This window comes from Panthera uncia, chromosome B1 (assembly GCF_023721935.1).
Source record: "Panthera uncia isolate 11264 chromosome B1, Puncia_PCG_1.0, whole genome shotgun sequence".
Classification (NCBI taxonomy): Eukaryota; Metazoa; Chordata; class Mammalia; order Carnivora; family Felidae; genus Panthera; species Panthera uncia.
The window spans coordinates 70,502,293-70,525,660 of record NC_064811.1 but is presented as its reverse complement, the minus strand read 5'-3'; the positions used below and the strand labels follow the sequence as shown (position 1 = coordinate 70,525,660).

Sequence of the window (23,368 nt, the reverse complement as noted above, 5' to 3'; positions counted from 1 at the left end):
TGACTTTGGCATAAATGTAGAAGATCTAAATTAAATTATAACCATACATTTGAAGTTAATGGAGCATTTACAGTCTGCAAAGCACTGTGCCAGGAAGAAGGAATACATCTCTACCCTCAAGGAACTCACAGCTCACTCAGAAGGAGGTATTATAGCCTGTAGTTTGAGTAACACAAGCATAGCAATTGGCCAAGGTAGCTGGGTTGGAATCCCACTCTTTACCTTTATGAGCTGGAGCTGGAGCTGGAGACTCTGGAAAAATCACTCAGCTACTAAGCCTAGGTTTCCTCCAATAACATTTGAGCATCTGCTGGGTGACAGGAGGTGTTCTGTGCATTTGTATTTACCTAAAACTCAGAACAACTGCCTGAGATAGATATTATTCTCATCCCCATATTTGTATCCCCCATCTTATAGATAAGGATACTGAAGCTTTGAGAGGTTACATAATTTGTCTCAGGTCATATAGTTGGGAAGTGGTGAAGCCAGGATGTAAACTCAAGCTGTGTGGCCTCAAAACATGCAGACTTTACCACTTAATACTACACCACGTTCAAATGGGAGCATACTCACCTCATATAAACATGTGAGACTCAACTGAAATAATGCACATAACAAACTGTTAGCACAGTGTCTGACACATAATAAATGTACAATAAATGTGAGAGTAGCAGTAGAACAGATTAGACACAAACAAACAACCAGAATGCCAAGTCAAAAATAAATGCGTAACGCCAGTCTATTTCATGAGAAAATTTCTTAACAGATCAGTCATTATACGGGGAGGGGTGGGGGGGAGGACGGTTAATAGGGAGTTGTGTGGGGAGAATAATAGTCTGTGAACCGCAAAGGTTTCTGAATCAGCATACAAGTGATCTATAATATGAATGAGTGATGCTTCATATATACATAAATCCCTGAAGGTCATTTAAAGAAAGTTTGAAGTATCTGAAGTACCCTGCTGTGATTAAAATCGAGAGTATATTCGTGAGACAGTTTCCAATTAAAAAATTTAAAAATGCATCTGCAATTATTCTTCTCCCCTTCCTTAACCCCCCCCCAATTTCCTTTAAGAAACAACAGTAGAGTTTCTTTTCAAAGTCTTAAAATAAAAAATCCCCAAAAAAGGGATCCTGCTTGCTTTTAGAGTTGTTTGAAAAAGGGGAAAAAAAAAAGCATGAAGAGCCACGTGCTTCTCTTCTGGCCAAGTTATTAGCTTCTGAGAACAAGAGCTTGAGGGGAGGACTGTTAACCCCATAGTCTCTCTGGCAGAATGAGCTCTTTCCCTGTTGGCTTGCACTGCCTGGAAAGCTCCTCGCGCCCTCGGAGAGGCCAGCCTGCCGGAGAACTGCAGGAATCTGCAACAAAAACGATGACAGCCTGAAATACCCCCAGTGCCAACCTCCACATTTGTCTGTCACCTCAGACCCTGACTAGTTGACAGAGCAGCAGAATTTCAACTCCAACAGACTCGAATTTGTGTCTGGGCAGAGAAGCAGAGCTAATGAGGGAAGAGATTTTTTAAAGTGTATTGGGTATTTGTCAAACTTTTATTTCTTGGCTGTGTGCAAAGAGAGGATTCAACTGCAATTTTGTATCGAGGCTCTGGGTCCAGCCACCTACCTGAAGGTAAATTTTAATAAGTTTACTATATCATCTAATTGCATTTGTTATACTACACTGTGTGATCCAATGAAGATGTCTAGTATTTTTTTCCTAAGACAAAGCCATTTATTTACAAAAAAAAAAAAAAAACAAAAAACAAACTTTTGTGTGATTTACAGAAAAGCTACTTAGTAAGAAATTTTAACTCTTGTATTCATGTTTCCTTTTCTTCTTCAAGATTATATAGTAAGTAGTAATAAATGATGGTTTTAATGAAGACCAAGAACACAAATGTAGAACTGTTTTTGGCCAGATTAGCATTCAGATCTTGGTGAAGTCTGAATCTGGAAATGTGTTTTATAGAAATATTTTACTGAGTATATTAAGTAAATCATAAGGGAAGTAGTTTAAAAAAGAACTTTCAAATCAAAGTTTAAACATGTTTTCCATGTTTAAATTATCTGAAATTATTTCATCAGCACCACTGTCCCAGTGTGTACCTACCAGCAATATAGACATGGAACATTTTGCTTTTCCAAAAGGCAGGAAAACTGCTGCACTACTATAATCTTCTTTTATTGTTTTTTAGTTATTATGACTATTATTCCTTTCCTAATTCCCTTTTATACTTTTATGACTAGCTGTCTCTTGTCTCCCTCCATTGTTTTTTAAGGTGCACACACATAAAATTTATCTAATTCCTGATGATGTCCTACTTGGGGAGGGAAGGAGGTAGGGAAACCAGAGAGCTGAGGAGATTATGGCAAATCCTATATCATACGGTATTATCATTCTGGCTCTACTAGAATAAAACAATAATGTACATCATGCTCACTCATTTCTCCTAGGTATTAGAGGTCCCCCTGCAGGAGAAAACCATCCTTTCAACTGTAGATGGGTACTGTTGATACTATAACCAAGCGGTACTGAGGAAAGACTGTCTCTTTTGCACTGCCTTTAATCTGCAAAGAGGTTAAATATGTCACCTTGGCATTGTGTCTGAGCTTTCCTCTGGCCCACTGCCTGACTGCACTGAATAGAAATGTTCACTCTATCCAACTCAGCAAAAATCTTTTTAATAAATTCTCCCCTCTCTCTTGGATACCAACTTTTTTTGAGTTCAGAGCTTACTCATCTAAACTTTGGTGGTAGTGACTATTGTTAACCATGACTGTTTAAAAAAAGGACACCCCTCTTAGTAAAGATTTAAGTTTATATTTCTATTCATTCAACCAGATCTAGCAAAGAAGAGCAATCAGTCTGTTTCATCTACTTATCATCCAATCAACTAATGCTACTTCCCAAATTTTTAAAAAGAATGCGTACGTGTTATTCATGAATCTTGCCTTTTTCCTTTTATGGAATTTCTGTACACCTATTTAGCAATTCCTGAGGTTTCTTCTCCAGGTCTTTTGGGGTTCAATCCCCAGTACTTTCTCATGTGCAACTTCACTTATCAACTACATAAAAATAAATAGTGATGACAAGAATGAAATGAATAGTGATGTCTCTAGACAACTCCAGAACACTATTCATTTCATTTTCTCTTGACTATTATTTTTATTCCATTTAATAACAGTATACAAACATTTGTTTGTTTATGCTTTTTCCACCAAGAAAAACTTAAACAACTGCTGTTAAAAGACTTCAGGTGCCCTTTTCCTTTACATGTCCTTCTGGAACAACCTTCAGTGAAGGGGAAAGGGGCCCCATAAGTCCAGGAGAACTTCCCCAGTAGACCTGGCTGCCCAAGAGATGCCCAGCTAAGCTGGGGTCTGGTTCACACAAGGCCCACAGGACATCTTCTGCCAAAGGCTGAGCTTGCACTGGTAATACCACCTGGGCCTGGTTTTTGTGTTGGGCATCAAAAGGTACACAGAACTCTGGGGGACAGAATGTGCGGTCTCTAATAATTGTAGGAGATGGTGTAATAAAGTAAGACCATGAATTCTGGAAACACACAGACGTGGCTTATACCTGGGCTTTACCAGGCTCTGTGACTTTGGACAAATGAGTCTTTGAGCCTCAGTCCCCTCATCTGTGGAAATAAGGATCATAAAATTATTTGCCATTTCAGAGATTTGTTATGATAATTAAGTCAAGAAGACACCTATGCCTGGTGCATATGAAGCAATCAGTTAATCATAGCTAATAATGAAAATACCACCCTACCTAGGTGTCCCAACTGGAACTCTGTAAAAAGGAATTTACTCTCGGTTTTCCCTCAAGGTTTCTTAGTTTACCCATCTATTAAGCAAGCAGTGATAATAATACCCACAAATGCAGTTGTTGTAGGAGTTAAATGAGATGTTTTTAAAATACCAAGTGTAGCACCTGGCAGAGTGGCACAGCGTGAGAAAGTATTCAGTTATACACTTGAAATGATTTTTCAGATAACAAAATTGGGGGTTGAGAAGGAAAATATTCTTTGAATTGTCTTTTTTTTAATCCAAAGGAATGGAAAAATAAATCTGAATCTACTGTACTCCCCTGGGGGGGGGGGGTGGTGCTCAACATGAAGTATTTATTACTGTGAGTCTTTACTGCTTCATCAATTAGTTTCTTCTTAAGGACCAAGTCAAATGAAACCAAAGGGAGTTTTCTGTTTCAGATTGCCATTAAGAGAGTGAGATGAAATGCTGCTTTGCAGTTGATTCTGTTTTATTGGCCTAGTTGGACAGGGGAGAAGGCCCCCAACATTTCTCCTTTCTTGTCTTTTCTAAAGGCAAGAATAGGGGTTTTGACTTGCTCCAGGGGTATTTTTTCCTTTCTAACTGAAATTCAAACGAAAGGGTTTGGGTTTTGTTTTTTGTTTTTGTAAACCTCTCCCCCTGTGCTCCTAGCATTGAAATGTCAGCTGCTTTTTCTGGCTACATGTAGCAGGAGCAGCCTGTCGTCATAGCGATGAAAGGGTATAGAGAGACTGAGTTTCATGACCCACTCTGTGAAATAACTCTTAGTCTGCTCTAAAATCCTTCTTTAGAAATGAAGTCTCCAGTCTTGGCTTGTTTCCTTCCTATTATGCAATCAACTATGTACACCAATTGGAGTAGCTAAATGTTTTCTTTAGAGATTCGGTGAATAGGTGTTAAGAAAATGAACAAGAAAGCTACTAAAACAGTGACCAGTTTACTCTGGAGTGCGGGGGGAGAACTACTGGGAAGGCAAAGGAAGAGAGATAGAAATAACCTCCCTTCAAAGCACATACTGCACAGCCCAGAATAAATCCATTTTCCGAGTTCCTGCCGGCTCCTCCCATCTTCGCAATGCACCACAGTACAGTGGTTATCCAGGGGGATTCTGGGGCGTCTACCAGGACTTGCATCCGGGCACTCTCTAGTGTTTTACCTTACACACTCTTTGCCTCTGTCTTCTCATCTGCAAACAGAGATAAGAATAGTCATGAAATTGTTGTGGAGATTGAATGAGATAGTGTGTGTAAGGCTCTCATTACAGTATGTGACCGACCAGTGGTCAAGGTTAGCTGTTAGGCTTGCCAGGCCCCTATATCCCTTATTTGTTAAATGGGGGTAACAGCTAATTCATTGTCAGATTAACTGAAATGATGTGTGTAAGTGCTCAATAAGTAGTAGTTCTTTTAATGCTTTTTAATACTTTTAGTAGTCTTTTAATACTTGTCATCGCTATGTCCAACTTGGATGGAAATAGTTTTTTTTTTTTTTTTAAGAGAGAGCTTGGGCAGAGTAGAGGGGCAGAGCGAGGGGAGAGAGAGTGCAGGCTCTGCTTCCCGCTCAGCATGGAGCCCAATGCAGGGCTTGATCCCAAGACCCTTAGCTGAAATCAGAGTCAGACACTCAACTGACTGAGCCACCCACATGCCCCAGAGCTAGCTGTTTTGAACTTGGAATTTCCCAATGAGTAAACTGTAATGAATATAGGCATCAGAATTATCATTGTATAAATGTGAACCATTGAATTTCTAAAGAAAAATAAATAAATAAATAAGGGTTTTTACATTTGTAAAGAAAATTCTCATCTTGATTAACAGAGTAAAAGGTTATTAAAACATCTTTTATTAAGATGCTTTGCATTAAAGCATCTTAGTGTTTTAGTCTCTCCAGTGTTTTCCAGACCATGCAATTATGTCAATAAATAATCTTATGTCTTGAACGACTCATGCATTTCAATGTTCTATACCATGAGAAATGCCAGAGATGCTGCAGGAGTGAATATAGAGAGGGCTGTGCTCTAGTGGCACTTACTGTGTAGTTAGGGAGACTGTCATTAAGTAAATCATCACATTAATAAAAAAGTGCTTATGCCCAAACATAAGGTGACCTTGAATACAAAGCCATCTTTATTTTTCTAATGAAAAGATTCTCAGCCAAAGTCCTTGGCCAACCTAAATGCACAAACGGGTAGTAAATTGTAATATGTACTTAGAGGATACCTAAGATCTACTCACTGAATCCACTCTGTAATTATCTAGTACAGACTAACGCATCATCAGTCCTCCGCAAGTTGTTTATAACACACTTCTTAAAAATCTGTGGATGCTGCAAATTGGATCCCTAAGCATAAATTCTCATTCTATTTATTACTTCTTTGTTTTTTCCAGCCCTATTCCAAGGCTTATTTGAAAACACTTGAGTTTGTAAAGTGTGGTTTTCTAAAACTGCGATTTTAACACTTGCAATAATGAAGTCATACCTCACGAATAATTACTAAATCTGCTTTAAATATCTTTACCTCCTTTTTTATTGTCAAGATGACCATCTTAAGCATGACAAAAATAAGCATTGCTTGAGGTCATTTCAGGCTGTTTTCCTGAAACGGTACTTTGTTATTCAAAATGAAGTCATTGAGACAGTGGTCTTTAATGTGAGAGATCTCGGAAGCACTAAAATATAAAGCAAATCCCTCTTTTTTATAGCATAATTTGGGGGATGAAAAAGTCACAGTATATTTGAATTTGTATTGTATATAATCATCTGCTGAAATAAGTGTTAAGAGGGTAAAGCACCTTTGTTCTAAGAAAGTATGTTTAAGGAGCCTGACCTCTGCCGAAGGTCACTGATGGCTGTTTTGATCTGAAGGCTAAATAGATGTTACTGTGTGGTGTCTCTGTGTGTGCTTGTGTGTGTGTGTGTGTGTGTGTGTGTGTGTGTGTGTGTGGTGATTGGGGCAAGTGGGTGCTGGCAAGAGAATTCTAACAGTGTGACACCTTGTACAAAGACCCTGCAGCAAGTGAGATCATGGTCTGTTTGAGGAATACAGAGAAGGCCAGCTCCTCTGAGAGCAAAGAGCAGAGCGATGGGAGATGCAAATCCTAAGCAACTCTCCACAATACCCTCTTCCCTGATCACTAAGCATTTTTATTATCTGCTTGATTCATGTTGAACTCTTGTCAAAACCAGGTTGGACTCCGTGCCCCAACTGACATAAACCGTGTTTATCCCTCACTCGACCCCACATGATTGGTTAGGAAGGATGACGGTGAGTTGAAGGTCAAGGCTCCAGAAAATCTTTATCATTCATAGGGCTGGGTCACCTTGATGTCAGATGGTGACTCAGCAGAGAACTCAAAATAGAAGGACATCTTTTTTAATCCTTCAGATGACTTTAATGTCAAGCTACAGAGCTCTCCTAAGAGACTCATTAATACTTTAAAAGCCCTGAAGCATCAGTGTTAACTCTGGATCAGGTAACAATATGTATATGTTAGCCAAAATGTGACTAAAGGGTTTGCTCTCTAATAACAAAAGCTTTGACTATTATGTAAAGACAGGGTGAAGGAAAATGATCTGTTTGTGACTGATTATGAAATAACCATGATAATCATTTTGTTTACTACATTTCCCTGAAAGGAAATTTTTCCACAGTTAAAATAATTACTAAAAATAGCAGCCTACAGGCTTCCTCTGATATAAATGAATTCAACAGAAGATATACCTAGCCTTATTTAGAAGCATGGATGTGCATACTCTAAGAAATGATATGCCAATAGTAAGAAGAAAAATAGGGAAAATGGTCAATGCAAACCTCTCCTTTTTCTAGGATATATGGTGTGTCTTTCTCAGTTTGTTGGGCTTTAGATGAGGTAAGATGAACAGATCAAGTAATCATAATCTGCCTTGAAAACCAAAAGTGTTGAAGCAACGTTTGTTTAGTTTCCTTGGCCTAGAAGGGAAGGAGGAAGACTTGTAAGTTTGGCTGGGACTGCCTAAGAAGAAGCCAACATCTAGGGAGAAAGGGGGCAGTTCAGCTGCCTGGGTAACTCCAGGCAACAAGAGGGAAGTTCAGTTAAAAAGACTTCAAACAATAACTCCCAGCACTAACATTTCCAAGGAGTCATTTACATAACCAATAGAAGAGCTAGAAAAGAATAGACTCCAAGCCTGTTCCTCCTTTTAGAGGAATGGATAGCTGTTTACACTAGTTCATTGGTCAGAGAGCTTGTTAATGCTTAAGAGAAAAGAAAAGAGAAGGGATATAAAAAGAAGAGGTAGTGACACAAGAAGTGCCAGGTGGAGAAAAATGGTTACAGTAGGTAGATTTAAGCAGCAAGATGACAGCAGAACTTCGAAAAGAAGACTTATCTTTTTAAGTTTAAATTTAAATTAGTGCTTTAAAGTAATAAATTTATTTAGTGTTCTAAAAAACTTTAGAAACTAAAAAGAAATCAAATACAAAAATCTACTCTGACCCAATCTTACTCTAATTTAAACTTCTAGAAAATACCCTAGAAACTGAAATGCAACCAATTACAGATAAGAACTCAAAACGAATCAGAGTACCCAAAATATATTCTGGTAAGTTTGTGTAAGTTCACTCTTAAATCTAGATGGAGGATGATATTCTCGGGAGTGCCAGACTTTAGGTGCCCTTCCTTTCTCTGGGAGATAGAAATTGCAGGACATCAAAAGATAGACCGAGTGTCAGAGGGTTCCTTTTAGAAATGTTCCACACCAAATGCAGTGTCCAAGCAATATTTACCTATCGCATGCACTGCTTTCCACCCTCAATCTAAAGGACCAAACACTGGTCCTAGAGGCCAGAGAGGTCTTCGCTCCATCATATGGGGTTGGATGATACACACATGGCCTACTTTGCCTGTGCCTTTCATTAATCCCTTCAAGCTTAGCTGGGCTACCTTCCCAGCTAGAGGAAAGGATAACCAGGCCCTTTTCCTTGTTTTTCCAGGGAGGGAGCTTGTAGACCTGCTGAGAAATCTAATTACAACCTCCTTTCATGGTAAAATCCAATTACAACCTCTCCCATGGTGAAAGCCAATCCTTTTGATACAAAAGGAAGCCAAATAAAGGGGCTTCAAGCAGCGGGTATGACTGTGTTCTGCTTTCTCTTAGGCAACTATGCAGAAAGGTTGCAGTGACCTTCACTTGCTTGAGTAGGAACAGTGGCCATAATCTATTACTACTCCCATTCTCATAAGAAGGAAATATATTTTCATATCTGATGCTGGAGTTTCTGGGGATTTTCTCAAGCATCCATTAGTTGACCAAAGCAAATTTTGAGCCTCTCTCCAGACACATATTTTTGATTCAGTGATGGGGTTTTGGAGTGATGAGAGTTCAGAGCCAATGGCCAAGAAAGAATTCTTGAGACATCTTTGGTACAAAAAGGTGATTTTATTAAAGCACAGGGACAGGACCCATGGGCAGAAAGAGCTGCACTGGGGTTGTGAGGAGTGACTGGTTATATACTGTGGAGTTGTGAGAGGTAAAGGCAAAAGGGAGGCCTCCAGAGGGACTTTAATATGCTAAAGAGAACTCCTGAGATACCTGAGGCCTTGCTATTGTCGAGCTGAGGTTGTTTTCCCTCTAGCAAAGCATTATCATTAAGACGGTAGGGGGTTCCTGGAGAAATGTTATACTCTGTATTTGCCTCAAGTATTTGTCAATGAGCTGCAGGTTATGAGGAAATTTCATTTTACCTGCCATTTCCTTCTTGTTTTTGCTCCCTGAGTCACTATAGAGGGGAGGGTGATATTAAGGGCTCCAGGAAACTGAGTCTATAGGTTTCTGGAAGTTAAGCTATTGATAAGATTGCCTTTTTCTTATAATTCACTAAGATATTTGTAAACTGATAGAGACTCCTGTCCTGCATGATTGTGACCTCTATCAGTTAACCATTGGTATTCTTTCCCTTTCCTTTGTCTCTGGGCAGCCAGGAGTGCCTGAAGAATGTAGCATACATGCCACCCTGCGGGGGGAGGGGGTTGGAATTGGTGCTAGCTTGTGCTTTGCCCTCTGCCTACCTTATGGTCCCTCATCATCAGCAAGATGACTTTTTTTTATTGAATTTGGAATATGTTAAATGAACAACAAAAAAAAGTAGTGAATTATTTAATATCCTCCTATAATCTGTTCCTGACATCTTTGACCTCCTATGCCACCCTGTCAGCCACCTGTTCACTTGAGGATAATGAGAAACTGCAGCGCTGTTTACAGAAGTGTCACCCAAATTCCTGAAACCTGAATGAGATAAACAGAGACAGTTCTCAAAATAGTCATTTGTGAAAATACTATTTTACAAGTACCTGGCATAAGTCTATAATTGCTGAAACAATAAAATTTAACCACATTCGAATATCTATCAGTCTACACAATCACTATAGCCACAGAGTATGTATAAAATCCAGGTTTTCAGCTTATCCAAAAACATGGGCAATTTAGAAGGAGCATCCAGTTATCTAATAGGTTTTTAATCAGATATGTATGGAGTAGTGGGTTTTTTTAACAGGATAAAGTTCACCCTAGGTTCAGATAAAGTGCTACACCCATAAAGTTAATATAAGTACATAAAGAAGTATAAAATCCACCATTTAAAGATTCTCAAATACCTCCGAAAGCAAAACATTTTTACTATACTTGATTCAACCTCAGTTACCTAATCATCTATATTCTCTCTCTCTCTCTCTCTCTCTCTCTCTCTCTCTCTCTCTATATATATATATATATATATACACACACATATATATATATGTATATATATATACATATATATGTATTTGTAGGTCAGTGAAAACCTCTAACTGGTTTTAAGACACATGTTTATTCAGATCTTCATGCTCTCTTAGCCCACTGGATCATTTTTAACTCTCAAGCCATTAGTTCAGAGGGTTTTCTCAACCTTTCATTGAGGACCAAACAACTTTGAGCTAACTCTAAATCAATGCATCATTCTGTTGGAATTCAGAAGAATCAAAACACAAATGCTGAACCCCAAGTGTCTTCTTTCCCTCTCTTTTTCTTTCTTGATCCCCAATTTTACCACATAATAGTAGCCTTCAAGGACCTCACAGTGGAGTGCAGGTTAAGCTCTTTCCAGGAAAACTTTTCAGTAATTTCCTAACATATAGGTAAAGGAACATACTACAGGCTTTTGTTTTAAACTGAGAAAGCTTTTGGTTTAAATCTTGGTACTCCCAGTGATCTTGCATTTTAGTAGCTTCTTAGATAGGTATGGGGGCAGGGAAGGAGTACAGCATTAGCTCACTGATAAAATCAACTGATTGATGTCCCCTTGTAATCTGAAAACAATTTAAAGTGATTGATTTCAAAAGCAAATGTTTTCTTATAATTTGAAAAATACTCTGGGTAGAAACATACAAGGTTACTATAGTCTGAGTTCTGGATATGATTGACTTCTTTTCTTTCCCACAAGGTAACGGACAAAAATCTAGCCTATGTTTACTATACGTTTGGTTCTTTGTTTTATTTTTCTCAAATCCTCTGTGTTTGGATGGTGGCCACAGTAAAGTTTGAGGTTATAATCATGGCTGGAGGTGGCTGACTGACCTCACACTTCCCAGCATAATGATAATAGGCTAATAGCTCTAAAGATCTGTAGCCTAGTTATTGAATGTGGTATGTACATTTTTAGTGTCATGAAACCAAAAATAGTCATTGTCCAAAAAGAATTAACAACAGATTCCCTTGTACAGTATTATTCATCCAAAATGCAACTTTGTTTCAATTTGGCTAATTAGACTACTCTTGATTAGGCAAATTTCTACATGTTCCAGAACTAACCACCCAAAAACAATGGTTTTAGAACAGTGTTTAAAATGTTTAGTCAGACTGAGCTAATGAGTTGGATTTCCTTTGGCATAGAAAAGACTGCATAATGGAGGGGAAAAGAGCAGAGGGACTAACTTACTTTCTAAGGTTTCAGATTAATCCTGGTGTCAACATTCTAGAGATTGCATGACAAGAAAAATGGGAGAGGACTATAAAGTGAAAAAAACCATAGGTACTCCCAGACCTAGTTGTCCATATTTGTTTCTAAAACTCTTTGATTCACCCTTCAAAATTTGTGATTTTATCAGCAAAATCATCTTTATCGAGTGCTGATCACATTTGGATACCTTGTAGCTTTGGGTTCTCTCCAAAGATGAGGACTGCTATGCTACATTTAAAAAGAAAAACATGGCGATTCCTGGGTGATTCAGTTGGTTAAGTGTCCACACTGGGCATGAAGCTGACTGGATTGAAGCCTACTGGACATGAAGCTTACTTCAAAAATTAACAATAATAAACATAAAGAAAAAGAAAAATGTGCCCCAGCTAAGGCAATGTAGAGGAGGAAAAAGCTTTTCCTCACCCTCTTTTATTCAGTATTTGGGGTCTGCAAATTAAACTGACAAAAGACAGATTAACAGGAGAAAAAAGTTCATTCATATGCACACAGAAGCCAACAAAAGTAGCTGGCTCCTTAAGCAGGTCAAGTTTAAGGTTTATATAGATAGCTAACTTCAAAGGGGAAAGGAAGGAGTAGGAGAAGAAACAGCATCTGTGAGAAGGACAAAAGATTTTTTAGCAAAGACAAGGGTTTTTAAACAAACTGGAGATAAGAAACTTTGTGAAAATGTTTGTTTATACAAGTATAAGTGTCCACAAAACTCTCCTGGAGAGGAATTTGTGGTAGGTTTACTCTTGGTCTCTCTCCTGGGAGTACAATCTGCCCTCAAGAGGGAATTCATGGCAATGTCTCATTTCTCAGAAGTTTCTGCTTTTGGTCAGATAAAGGAAGCTCCAAGAAGGTTTCTTTCTGCATCTGTTTAATTTCAAATGCCCTTAGCATCGAATAATCTTCATACCAACAAAAGTTCCAAGTGGATCCCCACAGCAACTGTTGGACAGACTTGAAACAGGGCAGCACTGGGGAGCAGGAGGCAGCTTTGTTGGCAAAGGATCTGAAAATATCCAAACCCATGAATCCTAAATTTTGAATCAAGTGTTGTGTGGTCAAGGTTTCAGGAAGGAAATGACAGATCCAGGCCAAAAAAATTGAATTTGGGGACTTGAGAAAATGTATAATGGAATTATTTATCAAGGTGTGGGCAGGGTATAGAGAACCTGCAAGGGGTTCTAAGAACAGACTGATAAGAACTAAATTTGTTCATACCATGGGAGGGAGCATTTTCTGAACCCAGACAGAAAATGCTGCATGGAGAGGATCACTGAGAGGTGAGAGGGGCTATGACCTTCAGGAGAGGGACATAGTCACAGAGAGGGCACTGAGAAAATGTATACCTTGATTTTGCTCTCCTCCGCCCAAATTTCTCCTGCAGTGCACTCCACTGGCTGTACCCAACAGAAACCATCAGGCAAGAGAACCTGATGATGCAATTCACAGGCCCTGGGATAGCTCAGGGTGGAGAAGAGTGGAGAGTGGATATGGTGTGCATCTGGAGGAACAAATGGAAGGTTTCTAGATTCTGGGGGGAAAGAATCTTTTCCCGGTGTGGGAGAGGTAGAAAACAGCTGTAGACCAGCTGTGTCCTCTCCTTGCTTAAATGAATCTTTTGGAGCTTCCTCTCTGAAGGCCTAAATATGCTTTGGTTTTTCACCCTATTTTCAAAGAATTCCTCAAATCTCAACCATAAAATTCATGAGGGTTATTGTATCTGCTTCTTTCAGAGAAGGCAGGTAATGAATAACATTGCACCACTGGGGCAAGCAATTGTTCTCCCTGTTTAATGTGTTGGCCCTCACCAAAGCACATGAGAAGCTTCAACCATGTGCTGAATCCTGGAGGGACTTCTACTTGGAGTGCTTTCATTAGTGGTTCACACAAGAACTACTCATCAAAGCCCACCATTGTTCCCCAGCAGATCCCAACACCATGAGAATGAGGCTACTTGGAACTGCTCTTAGGTATGATTTACTGTTTTTCTTAATCCTGGAAGAGAACTACCCCAGTGAATAGTTCTTGGTACATTCACAAAGCTGAAAGCACTTGAAATTCCTCTCCCAACTAGCAGAGCTTAACAACCAACTTACTCTATTAACAAAAGGGAGACATTTTCCATTGAATCCAAAGAGGTTTTATATTATGCTGGTAGAGTTTAACTAATAAGGGAAATTCAAATAAGAATAGTCAGAGCAGAAAGTTAAGAACCTGGCATTCAGGGGAAAATAATTCCAGGGACGTAGGGAATAAAATAAACTGGGGGGAGGGGGGACGGGTAGAGAAAAGAACTAAAGGCAGAAAAAGAATAGGAATAATATGTCTGATCACATCATGGGCTAGGCTTCAAAAGGTGAATTGTCATGCCATTAACAACATGAAGCAAACCATTCGGATATTATTAAGTCTGCAATATGACAAATGCCCCAAGCCTTCAGGTAAGTCATACTCAGGAGTAGATTCAGAATTTGTGAACCAAAAGTTTGCTGTATGTGTGGGGACTTCTTTTTCCAAATAGAAAAATCAAAATTAAGTGTAGGACTTTGTAAGGAGCCCATTCAAGTGAGGAGCTCTAAAGCTTAAGCTTCTTAGCTTCGTAGTATATCCACCTCTGGCCACACTCAAGTATCTATTACCCCAAATGATATACAAAAAGATGAGGGCAGGAAAAAAATAAGTATGAGAAAACCCTGCATGCACAGAGAAAGAAGAAATAAAAAGACATTTATCATAATATTATCTGAGCAAAGAAAAATAAATATGGCCAAAATAATTTCTCCCACTACACCATTCTCAAACAGCTCCAAAAGCAAAGCATTTTTACTATACTTGATTCAGCTTCAGTTATATATATCATCTATATGATATGATAGGAACCAGAGGAATCATAGCCTGAGATTTACTAAAGTCAGAAGACTTGACCTTGGGGTGCCTGGGTGCAGTCAGTTAAGCACCCAGCTCTTGATTTCAGCTCAAGCCCCATGTTGGTCTCCATGCTGGGCAAGGAGCCTGCTTAAGATTCTCTCTCCCTCTGCCCCTTCCCTGCACACTCTCTCTGTCTCTCAAAAAAATAAAAAAGACTTGACCTTGTTTATAGGTCAGTAAAAACCTGTAACTGATTTCAAGATACCATGTTTACAGTGGCATCAAGTCAGTGGAGTGTGTGACTCTTGATCTTGGGGTTGTGAGTTTGAGCCCCACATGTGAGTGTAGAGATTACCTAAAAATAAAATCTTAAAAAAAAAAGACACCATGTTTGCTCAGATCTTCATGCTCTCTTAGCCTGTTGGAATCATTTTTAACATAGGCAACAGTGGAAACTTTCAGAAGGGCTGGCAAATGCCTGAGGAAAAGAAAAGAGCACGGCCTCCATGGCTCCATCCTATACGGAGTTATGAAATGAGACCCAGTGAGATTAGTGAGTGATGAGTGGTACAATCAGATGAGGAGATCTGAGAGGAATGATGAAGAGGTGTGGAAACATGGCTGTTGCACAGCCTTGCCTAAGATAAGCCTGTGGGATCCTCTAGATAATAATTAAAGTAATCTTTCAATTACACATTATAGAAGAGGGAGAATGTACTCATTTCTCCTGAGCTGGAGAGAGAGAGAAATCTTTGAGAATGTCCCTGAAAAATAATTCCATCTTCCATGACTCCTCATCCATGACTGGTCACAGTGGTCCAGAGTTCAGGAAGCTCTCACTGAATAAGCCTTCCTTGAGGTAGAGGTGAGGCAATAGGTAGGAATACATGGATGATTCATAGATGAAATGTTTAATGTAGTACCTGGCATATAGTAAAATCTCAAAAAATAAAAGCTAGTATGTTACTTATTATATATAATAGTCAATGATAAAGATCTACTTTTTCTTTTTTTTTAATGTTTATTTTTGAGAGAGAGTGAGCAGGGGATGGATGGGCAGAGAGAGGGGGGACGCAGAATCTGAAGTAGGCTCCAGGCTCTGAGTTATTAGCACAGAGCACGATGGCGGGGCTCAAACTCATGAACCTCGAGATCATGGCCTGAGTTGAAGTTGGATGCTTAATCAACTGAGCCACCCAGGTGCCCCAAAGCCTACTTTTTCAATAAAACTATATTTGGGTGAAGATAAGTGATGCTACTACTAATGACTATACCTGAGTGCTATTTCACTCAAAATATTTAATATTCTGATTGTGTATTGCTGCTTGCACACTTAGTGACTTAAAACAATAACCATTTCATAATGTCTCAAGCTTGTGTGGGTGTGGAGTTTGGGCAGGTCACTCAGAGGTACTGAAATAGCAAATGAGCTACTCTGGAGGGTCCAAGGTGGCTGTGCTCACATATGCTATGCCTTTGCAAAGACAGATGGAAAGCTGTAATCTGCAGGCACCACTGAACAGTGTCTTCGGTGGATTGAGTTTCCTACAAAGAAGATCAGGCCTCCCAAAACAAATATCCCAGAGATCTAGGTCAAAATGCCAAAGCTTCTTATGAGCCAAACTCCAGAGTCCTCAAACATCACTTCTGCCTCAATCATATGGTCAAGTAACTAAAGTCAGTCCAGATTTAAGAGGAAGAGAATTAGATTCCACCTCTTTACAGGAGGAACAGCAAAGAATTTACAGTCATCTTCACTGTACTGTAATGTTTATGTGTATTAAATAAGAAATGGTAGAAATGGTCTTAAAACAGCTACCCATGTAAGCTGTTGACATTCATGGATGTTTGGTTCTTAATGGGGAGACCTGTTTCTGCCGTGCTAAATGTTTCATCTGGCTGTTTGTTTCCATGCTGCATGGGCTGGCCAGTAGAAGAACTTCAGGCATATGAAATGTCAAATCCTACATTTCCCCAGAAAGGCCATTCCTATAAAATGCAGTCTAGCTATCATCTTTTAAAATTCCAAATGAGGAAAAAAAATAAAATAAAATAAAATAAAATAAAATAAAATAAAATAAAATAAAATTCCAAATGAGGTTCTCCTGAAAGTTTGGTAATGAGACATTCTGCTCCTAACAGAGGAAAAAGGCTCGCCTCAAAGTTCCTTATCACCTCTCATCTCTAACCTCATCAGACCCATGAAAAGAAACAGTGGTACAAAGGAAAGAAAGAAAACACTTAAGAACTCTAAAGGGATGAGTTAAAGTCTCAGTGAAGCATTAATTATTGGAGTTATTAAGCCATTTTTCCCTCATGAATGTTGTAAAGAAATGATACCCTTCATTTCATTTTTTACAGGTGAAATCATCAAATGACTATATGGTCACATTGTGTCTCAAAACAACCCTAGAAGGTAAATAGGAACCTTAAGAAGGTACTATAATTTTTCCTACTTTGTAGATGAAGAAACCAGTGACTTGACAAAAAGTCTCTTGGTGGGGCGCCTGGGTGGCTCAGTCATTTAAGCATCCAACTTCGGCTCAGGTCATGATCTCACAGTCCGTGAGTTTGAGCTCCACATCAAGCTCTGTGCTGACAGCTCAGAGCCTGGAGCCTGCTTTGGATTCTGTGTCTCCCTCTCTCTCTGCCCCTCCCCTGCTCATGCTCTGTCTCTCTGTATCTCAAAAATAAATAAAAACATTAAAAAAAATAAAAAAAGTCTCTTGGCTGGCAGATGCAGTTCACGTCTGGAACTTAGATTCCAATTCTATATCAGTGTTCTTTCAGCCATGCCAATGTCTCTGGATAGACTCATTCAGTTGGGCTAAATAACGATCTAATTTCACATCAACACTCCATATTTAAGTCTTCAAGACTAATAACTTTGTATTCAAAAATTTGTCTCATTTCTTCATTTTTCACCAAGAGTTTTATTTGTTTTTTCTACAAAAAGGACATTCTGCATTTTGTAGACAGTGCACACCAAATTTGAGTGCCTCAAAATATGTGACTTCTTACTTATCCAAGATTAAATGGTATTCATCATACTTAGCAAGGACATCATGAATTTCATTTTCAAAGTACTTTGCAAGCATCAGCTAATTAAGCCTCCCTGTAGTCTTCAGTGTGACAGTTATTTTCAAAATATCTCTCATTTTCCAGGAAAGTTCTCTATTCTGTCTTATTTATACAAATCAGCACATTTGTTCAGTTCTTAAAATAAGCTAAAGGCTGTGAAATTATTTTGATCATTGTGTGGCAAATACAATTAGCTCAGTGAGACAAAAATGCCCAGTGACTGGTCTGAAGGACAACATAGGACACAGCACAACAACTCGAGGCCTTCTACATTCTGGATACTAGATTGTTCCACGAGGTCCAGTCTTTAGAAGATAACACTGTTATCTGCTTTGTAAGTGAAAATTTGAAGGGTGCCTGGGTAGCTCAGTCTGTTGAGTGCTGTTGATCTCAGGTAGTGAGTTCAAGCCCCACATTGGGCTCCACGCTGGATGTGAAGCCTACTTTAAAACAAAACAAAACAAAACAAAAAATTGAAAATTCAGGGTGATTTCCCACTTTGGTCATTCTAAATGACACAGCTATATTCTGTCTTCATATTTTGTTTTTTACTTCAGGATGGAAATAAACATGAGACCCTTAAAAAATAGTTCCATCCTGGACACAGCCAATAATCAGGGATCACATAGGAGATGTTGAGTTGATGGTCAAAAAACCTGCACAGTTGGCTGACATAGGTCATGTGACAAACTCTATACTCGCTCCAAGTCTTATTACGTCTTCCCACAGCTATGCCAAGATTTTCAGCACTGTGGTAGCCTCCTATGGGCTAAAGCCAATGTGAAAATACCTCTTACCTGGAAGACATTAGTTCAGGAATATCCTTTTCTCCTAAGTATGGATTAGAAGCATGTAGAAAACTAGAATTTAAATATGTGTTATATAGGACAGGTTTGTTTTTGTTTTTAATGAGTGAACTAAACATAAACATGTTTGGAACTAGGTCTCCTGGGCAGTTTGAGATCACCAAGGAGAAGAAGACAGGGAACAATGGAGGGAAAAAGCAAAGGAACACTGAAGATTCATTTCCTTTATGTCATACTTAATAGAAGACATAAATGACTATAATAATATTGATGAGATGCACAAGGCAGGGCAATGGAAATAATAATTACTTACATGTGTCTGTTACTTCAGAGTTTGCAAACAGCTTCTCCACCTCAATGATTCCCATTTTTTTAAGTTTGTTTGTTTGTTTGTTTATTGAGAGAGAGAGAGAGAGAGAGAATTTCAAGCAGACTTTGTGCTGTCCGACACGGAGCTTGAACTCATGAACCGTGGCATTGTGACCTGAGCCAAAATCAAGAGTCAGATGCTTAACCGACTGAGCCACCCAGGTGCCTCTCAATGGCTCTCTTTGACATTGCAGGGAATTGTTATTTTCATTCTATACATGAAGTTTGGAGAGATTAAGTAATTTGCTCAAAAGTAGTATTTAGTACTTGGCAGAGCCAGGGCACAATGCCCAAATCTCTGATTTCTTGTCTGCAGCCTGTTCTGCAGCCATGTGAGAATCTTGAATTCAGAGTCCAAAGCAGTGCATTCTAATTGTTCACCTCTTTTTTCTTTTGAAGTTTTATTTAAATTCTAGTTAGTTAACATATATGGTAAAATTGGTGTCAGGTGTAGAATTTAGTGATTAATCACTTACATACAACACCCCAGTGCTCATATGTGCCCCCCTTAGTACCCATCACCCATTTAGCCCAGTCCCTACCCACCTCCCCTCATCAACCCTCAGGTTGTTCTGTATAATTAAGAGTCTCTTGTGGTTTGCTTCCTTCTATTTTGCCCCCTTACCCATGTTCATGTTACTTAAATTCCACGTAAATGAAATCATATGGTGTTTCTCTTTCTCCGACTTATTTTGCTTAGCATGATAAACTCTAGCTCCATCCGTGTCATTGCAAATGTCCTTGCTCACCTCTTAAAGCCTTGCATTTAGCAAAGTAATCAGATTCTTTAAGCTTCTGTTTATTTATAGTTAAATGTTGTCTACTTCCTTTCTTCATTGGATCAAATGAAGAGAGTATAAAGAAAGTACTTTATCACCGTGAAATGTTATATAAATGTAAAAAAGGTATAGCTAAGTCCAACTTCATGAATTCCTGGGGCCTTGCCTCAATATATCCTTATAGTTAAGCCTTCCTCCCTTCTGTCTGAAAGAACAAAGAATCCCTCTTCTCTTCAAAATTAAACCTTCCACCTGTGCTTTAATATTAGACCAGCAAATATTTATCAAAGGCTTCCTGAGATTCTGTCATCTCACTTCATCATTGTACAGATGAAGAACTGAGACTCAAAAAAGCTAAATTTTTTTAATGTGTTATTTATTTTTCAAGAGAGAACACATGCACATGTGCGCGCAAGCAGGAGAGGGGCAAAAAGAGAGGGGGGACAGAGGATCCAAAGTGGGCTCTGCACTGACAGGCTGACAGCAGCAAGCCCGATGTGGGGCTTGAAATCATGACCTGAGCTGAAGTTGGATGCTCAACTGACCGAGCCACCCAGGCGCCCAAAACTAAATAATTTAACCAAGATTATGCAAATTAAGTAGTGAGCCCAGAAGGCCTGTGTCAGAGCCTGTGTCTTTAATCACTGTGCAATATTGTCTTCACAGTGACTTGGGCAGCTTCTCTGTTTTCTCCATTTCAGTTATCAATTAATGTGTAATAATCCAACCCAAAACTAAATGACTTAAAACAATCCCCTTATTTGTACATGATTCTGCAATCTGAACTGGGCTTACCCTGGTGGTTCTTCTGGTGATTTTTGTCTGGAGTCATTCACATGTCTCCAGCAAGCTGGGAGCTCAGCTGGGGCCAAACCATCCCAGATAGTCTGTCATTTCCCAGGGTTCTATGTGGCCACTTATCATGCAGTGGTCCAAACTAGTCTCTAGCCCAAACTGTCTTACAGCATGGTAAATGACTTTCATAGAAAGACAAATCCCAATATGCAAGTACTTACTAAACCTCTGCTGGCATCATGTTTGCTAATGTTCCATTGGCTGAAACAAGTCACAAGACCAAGGCCAAAGTCACAGGGCATGAAGCCCAGAAGTTGTGGTTCACTGGGGTTCTCATTGTTTAGCAAATCTCCTTTCTCCCTTTTTCTTCTCATTCGTTACTTATGCTTTCCCCTCAGCATAGAAAATGCTTTAATGACCACATTTAAATACAAATAAAAATTTCCTGTGACCACATGTCCCCCCTTAGCTACCATCTTACCTTCCTTTCACAGCCAACCATCTTAAATAAGTAATCTACATTCATTGTCTTCATCACATCACTGTCTATACATGCTCCAGTCACTGCAGACTGGCCTATACCAACACTATTGCACCAAACTTACTCTCCCTCCACTCTCCAATAACTTCTGTATTCGCAAAGGCAATGGATAATTCACTGGCCTTGTTTACTTTGACCTCTCTATGACATTTAACACTTTCTTTTTCTTATGTGACTCTCCTTTCCCTCATCCTTTGTATCTTTACCTTTTCTCATCCTCTAATGTTACCTAATGGTCTTTACTCACCAGGGTTGTGGCTCCTGCCCTCTGCTCTACTCACTGTATGGTTTCTGATAGTAATAGCATCCAAAACTCTACTTTAGCCCCAGGCTCTATGCTTACCTACACACCTATTTATCCAAGTATGTCTCTACTCAAATGCAATGAGTCTGAAACTAATTCATCATCTTTCTTCTAAAACCAGATCCTCCTCCTCCCCAGGGCACCTGGGTGGCTCAGTCAGTTAAGCCTCTGAGTTCAGCTCAGGTCATGATCTCCCAGTCTGTACGTTCAAGCCCCATGTTGGGCTCTGTGCTGACAGCTCAGAGCCTGAAGCCTTCTTTGGATTCTGTGTCTCCCTCTCTCTCTGCCCCTCCCCTACTCATGCTCACTCTCTCTCTTTGCTCTCTCTCTCTCTCTCTCTCTCTCAAAAATAAATAAACATTAAAAAGTTAAAAAACAAAAATAAAACCAGATCCTTCTCTTATAATCCCTTATCTTGGTGATAAATTTACCCACCTGCCCAAATTATAAATGTGATAACCCAAGACTTTTCCTTCTCTTCTTCCCACAGTGTCGAATTGGTCATTAATGCTTATCTGTTCTGCCTTTAAATAGTTCTCAGAAGTCTCCAGTGGTAAATGTTTAATAACCAGCTTTGGGCAGGATGGGGTGGGGATAGAGAGGCTGTTGGGTGGCATTTGATGATTTTCATGTTATAATCGTCCCACCATGGCTGTTTTCAAGCTACTGATATCAGACATGACATCACTGAACAGAACTGGGAAGAGATGCATGGTAGCACACATTATAAAATATTTCCACCCACAGATATAACAGGCATAAATAACCTTGAGAGTAAGTAACAGCAAAATGTAGTAAAATGAGTATGAAGTGATGAGTTTTGAATATTTATTTCCTTTGTTTTTAATATAATTAAGTGTATATAATGTAATTTTTAGTGGTGGCTTTGTTTAATAGTTCCCAGTACTCCTAGAAATTTAACAGTTGGCTCTCACAAGACAGCACAAGCTGGATCTATCCCTTCTCCATTTCCAAGACCACAGCCAAAATTTAAAGGTCTGTCCACTTCTCACTGTGATATTGCAATTTCATTTTAGTAAGTCTTTGTACTGGTCTGTCTCCACATTGGTCTGTCTCCCTTTTTAACATACAAACCTGATTATACCACTCCCCAGCTTACAGTCATCCACTGAGACTTCATAGCTTTTTAATTGGAATTCCTTGTTTAAAGCACAAAGATTTGCCTTGTTTCTGAGCCTTATCTCCTTCTACTTCCCCTATTAACACCCTAGTGACTCAAATGTTTGCTATCTTATGTCCCTGGACCTTCATCTATGCTGTTTCAACTCTCCGGGTTGTCCTTCCATCTTTGAGACAGCAAACTACCACTGATTGGTTTTCCAAATATCAGGTCAAGAATTACTTTCTCTGAAAGCTTTTTCTATAGAAAAGCAAATTAGCATAGTAGTTAAGAACACAGACATAAAACTAAACAGCCAGGTCTCAAATATGGCTCTGCCACTTGTGTAACCATGAACATGTTATTTAACCTTATTTTCCTTACTAGTAAAATGATGAAAACAAAATGCTATTTCATAAGATCATTGTGAAGATTAAAGAGGTATTATGTCCAAAGCCCTCAGAGCAGTGTCTATAACTTAGCACCTAAGACTTAGTAAATGTTAGTAATATTAACTATCTAATTTTAAATGCTTCTTATCTCTGTTTCTGTTGCATTAGGTAGACATCACACTATACTAAATCATTGATTTCCTTGATTTCCTCCTTTTTAACTCTTCAAACAGAAACTTTGTAGCCTTGTAGGGGCACCTGGGTGGCTCAGGCTGTTGAGCATCCAACTTCGGCTCCGGTCATGATTTCATGGTTTGTGGGTTCAAGCCCTGCGGCAGGCTCTGTGCTGACAGCTCAGAGCCTGGATTCTGCTTCAGATTCTCTCTCTCTCTCTCTTTCTCTCTCAGCCCCTCTCCCGCTCGATCTCTATCTCTCTCTGTCTCTCAAAAATAAACATTAAAAAAAAAAAAAAAACAGAGGTGCCTGGTTGGCTCTGTCGGTTAAGCATCCAACTCTTGGTTTGGGCTCAGGTCAT

General features: G+C 39.1%; 1 protein-coding gene across 2 annotated transcripts in view; it reads left to right on the top strand.

The window, feature by feature from the left end:
* Positions 1-1,263: 1,263 nt before the first annotated feature.
* Positions 1,264-23,368, top strand: part of SPARCL1 (SPARC like 1) — a 49,825-nt gene continuing 27,720 nt past the window's right edge. Inside the window, exons 1-2 of one of the 2 annotated variants that reach the window (XM_049630853.1) lie at positions 1,264-1,629; positions 17,008-17,062. In XM_049630853.1, the coding sequence (XP_049486810.1) occupies positions 17,029-17,062 (34 nt within the window). In that variant the 5' untranslated portion in view covers positions 1,264-1,629; positions 17,008-17,028. The remainder of the gene's footprint in view (positions 1,630-17,007; positions 17,063-23,368) is intronic. The other variant, XM_049630854.1, reaches the window with a different exon arrangement.